Source organism: Phasianus colchicus, chromosome Z (genome assembly GCF_987193195.1).
Source record: "Phasianus colchicus chromosome Z, bPhaCol1.hap1.1, whole genome shotgun sequence".
NCBI classification, from domain to species: Eukaryota; Metazoa; Chordata; class Aves; order Galliformes; family Phasianidae; genus Phasianus; species Phasianus colchicus.
In genome coordinates, this window is record NC_143476.1 from 21569918 (window position 1) to 21574068 (window position 4151).

Genomic DNA, 4151 nt, shown 5'->3' on the forward strand with positions numbered 1-4151 from the left:
ACATTTGCTGCATGTTTGCGGAGACCACAAAGTGGATGTGAGCACAGTGAGGCGGTGGGTGGCACGTTTCAGCAGTGGTGACAGCAACAAAGAGCAGAGGTGTATCAGCTCTGTGGAGCTGATGGTGAGGCCATGTGAGCCTTCGGTTCCATTAGAACTTCACAGAGAGGCCCACAGTGTGTCTGCATGTCTGCTACGGGATGTTTTTGGAGTAAAACAGTCTCAGAGGCAGCCTTTGTCCAAACGCTGAGGTTGACATTGTTTCTCGGGCACCTCTGTACGGCCAGTTGGAGGCAGGGACTCAGGACAGGTAGCTAAGTCCCTGAAGACTTTTAGGAAGCGTACAAAAGCACAGGACTATGACACAGATATTCAGGCCTTTGGAGACAGCAAACTTTATCCACAAGTTTATTTCTAAGGAGAAAATTGTGTCTTTGTTCCCATTCCTATCGGTTTTTTAAACCATTCTCCTACCATGGTGATGGCGGTCTTCTCCTTTCTTGAACCTCTTGAGATTTCTGGTATGTTTTTGCTTTTGTGCAGGGTGAAATAAATAAACTAAGTAATCTATACTTCTCTGATCCTGTCACAGAAAATCTAAATGTTAAAAACCGAGCTGTATGACCAATCAAAATATCACGATCTCCGTTTCTCTGGAAGAGAGAATTTCCATACAGAATTAATACATTGCAATTAGATGGATCACCAGGGGAAAGCAAGCAATACCATCATGAGCTTACAGAAGCAGAGCATCTTCCAGTCAGAAATCCCTTAGCTTTCCCAAACATGTGCCCCCCTTCTTAGTAAAATAAAATGTTAGTAATAACAAGAGAAAGAAAATGTATCTTCTGTCCTACTTCCTGAGAACGGGAATGGGGCTGTCTTTCTGCAGAGTCAGAACTTGCAGCAGCAGAGCTGTTGACTGCAGTGCCATATTTGGTGAAGGCTGATTTCTCATATTGCAGTGCCTAGACATCGTTGCAAAGGAGGATGTCATTGCTACGTTTTTCTTTCTGGATTAGACCGTGTGTCCACAGGCTTGTGACAGTTTTGCACTCAGCTCGGCTTATGGATTCTGATGTCTCGCTGGTGTGATTTTTCTGTCTCCAGCTAGATCCTCCCAATTGCAGTTCATGTCAACTGCCTCCGAACTGGTGCTGGCAACGCAAGCCTTTCTGGCAGGACAAGTGCTCCAGCTTCACTGCCTCAGCAGTCTCCAGTGAGCCCACCCGGATAGGCAGTGTCACTCCTGGCTGCAATCCTAGAAAGGAGGCAGAGCCTGGATTAGGCCTGGTGCGTGCTGGGCAGAGGGGATCAGCCCCGCTGCCCCCAGCTAGGGGAGAAGAACGGGAGAAAATCTCCAGGGGCGAGCCACGGGCCGTCTTTGACTTGGTGTAGGAGGAACCAATGCACGGAGGGGGCAGGGCAGCAGTGTTGGCCTGTGGGGAGAGCCAGTTAGGCCCGCGTCCTGATGCCTCAGAGGAAGACATGGGTTTTGCTGAAGGCACCCCAGTGCTGCATGGATCTGGAGATTTGTCACAGCTGGGGCGATGTGGGAAGACTCGGTCAAAGCCTCAGACACTGCTGCAAAGTGCCGACAGGGAGCAGACACAATATAGGGAACGGAATGGACAGAGGCACTGCGGAAAACCCGGATGCCATTGCTGGGCTTGGAGTGCTGCAGATGACGCTCGCCCGTTGTGACGTCACTGGCACCGCTCCCCTACGTGAGGGATAGTGACATACGCAGCAGGGGATTGTGACCTCTTGGCCCTGGCTGCCTGTAGCCGGGCACAGAGTCTCTCACTCTCACTTGTGCCCGCACTCCAGCCGAGCGTGTCCGTGAGGTTTGGAGCGAGGAGCAAGGATAGCCTTGGTGCTGGTCTCGTGCTCTGGGAGCTGCCGACAGCCGCTCTCAGTGCTCGTCCCCAGAGCCACTAGAGCTTCTTCCCCGCCCTGCCTGGCTCAGGCAGCCGGGGCACCCAGGAGGCCGCAGCAGCAAAGGGAACCGGTAAGGGGACGCCTCAGCCTGGGCGGCCCAGCTGGGAGGGTTTCCTTCCTGAGGGACCCAGGCACTTGTTCCTCTGCTGGCGGGCTCAGCGAGTGACCGTGGCCTCTCTTCTTTTCCTAGCGTGACCCCTGCTGCTGCAGCAGCGGGGTGAGGAGCAGCCCCTCATCCCCTTAGCTCTCCTGTCCACCCAGCAGCTGGACAGCATGGCCACCGAGCTGGACCGTCGCTGCCCCATTTGCCTGGACACCATGGATGACGCCAGCCATGTGATGCCGTGCCTGCACCAGTTCTGCTTTGGCTGCATCCAGCGGTGGGTTGAGAGCATGCCCACGTGCCCCCTCTGCAAACGCAGGGTGGAGTCCATCCTGCACTCAGTGCGTGCGGACGACAGCTTTCAAGAGGTTGTCGTCGGACAGCAGGAGAGGGCCAGAACAGCACCCCACCACACAACACCAGCGCAAGAGCAGCCAGGGGCGGTGCCCGCCTGGGCGTCCATTTTCCGCCTGCCTCCAGCTGTGCTCCTGCCACTGCTGCCCTGGCTGCGCCAGGAGCTGGGGCAGCTCTTTGGGGCTGACCACAGGGCAGCCGCTGCAGCACAGCGCCGTGTCCTCTCTGGCCTGTGCTTCTTTGGTCTGGACGGGGGAGCGCTGACTTTGTGGCTGTTCGGCTCCCTGCGAAGCCAGACCGCCAGCTTTGTGCGACGGCTCGTCGTGCAAGCTGCGCATGTGTGCAACGGGCTGGTGCCACCCGCTGGCCCGGAGGCCTCCCGCGCTGCCACGGGACAGGAGGGCAGCCCCGCAGCTGCCCGTGGTGCAGCTGCCTCCCAGGCACAGACCCCACAGCCCTCCAGCAGCACTGGGGAAGACAATGTGGAGGAGGAGCATCCTGTGCCCTCGACCACTGCCCTCAGTGAGGGGCCCAGCCAGCCTCCATCCCTCCCGGCTCCATCGAGGACCAGCCAGCAAGCAGCCCAGGAGGAGCCGGGGGAGGCAGTGCCGGGTCCCTCCAGCACCAACAGGGCCAGGGAGCGCTCACGCAGGGCGCCTCGGCGAGCCCCGAAGAGGAGGGCCCACGACTCTGGGGCCTCCGCACCTCCTGCCAAGAGGCCACCCCGCCGGCAGCGCTAGGACACCGCCCCAGCAGCTGGCGAGAACAGGGCCAGGCCTGCAGCTGGGGCACAACCAGCCCTCAGGGGCTCGGACTGTGTCAGACCCACAAAATCCCAGAATGGCCCGGGTTGGAAGGGGCCTCAAAGATCGGCAATCTCCAACTCCCCCGCCACAGGCAGGGCCACCAACCTCCACACGGAACACCAGACCAGGCTGCCCGAGGCCCCATCCAACCTGGCCTTGAACACCTCCAGGGACGGGGCATCCGCAACTTCTCTGGGCAGCCTCACCACTCTCCCTGTAAAGAACTTCCCCCTGACATCCCACCTAAATCTTCCCTCCTTCAACTTCAAATCATCTCCCCTTGTCCTGCTGTTATCTACCCTTTCAAAGAGCTGACTCTGCAATAAAATTTCAGAAAAATCTCCGTGTTGCTACCAGTGCCTTTGTCAGCGCTGTGCATGGGGGAGGTCAGACTTCTGCTGGGCCTGGAGGCCTCCCACGCTGCTGTTACCGTTTCTTTAGAACTTCCCTTAACACACTGCAAAGACCAACATCCAGAGCTCCACCTCACTTCCTCTTCCCTCCAGGTCCTCTGGGGATGCCGCCATCCCCATCAGGATACTCACAATGCCCATAAGGGGCAGTCAACGGGACCAGAACATTAACTCTTTAACTCCCACTGGTCCACGTGATGTTCTGATGTGAAATACTGACAATAAAAATCACCAAACCACGACGTCTCCCTACAACGGCTGGCCCTTCCGTGAGCCCACGGTGGGTCACAGAATCACACAGAATCACAGAATCGTAGGGGTCAGAACGGACCTCCAGAGATCATTGAGTCCAACCCCCCTGCCAAAGCAGGTTCCCTACACCACGTCACACAAGTAGGCGTCCAGGCGGGTCTTGAATATCTCCAGAGAAGGAGACTCCACAACCTCCCTGGGCAGCCTGTTCCACTGCTCCGTCACCCTCACCGTAAAGAAGTTCTTGCGCACATTTGTGAGGAACTTCCTATGCTCCAGTTT

At 57.1% G+C, this 4151-nt stretch overlaps 1 protein-coding gene across 1 annotated transcript; it reads left to right on the top strand.

Moving 5' to 3' along the window:
- The first annotated feature begins 2103 nt into the window (after positions 1-2103).
- LOC149912703 (uncharacterized) lies at positions 2104-3545 on the top strand. Its single transcript, XM_090131088.1, has one exon. It carries the CDS (start codon positions 2215-2217, stop codon positions 3136-3138), a length of 924 nt encoding a protein of 307 aa, XP_089987214.1. The 5' UTR covers positions 2104-2214; the 3' UTR covers positions 3139-3545.
- The last annotated feature ends 606 nt before the right edge of the window (positions 3546-4151 follow it).

Excerpts from the sequence above, each read along its gene's own strand:
- LOC149912703 (XM_090131088.1), top strand. The coding sequence starts at position 2,215 with ATGGCCACCGAGCTGGACCGTCGCTGCCCCATTTGCCTGGACACCATG.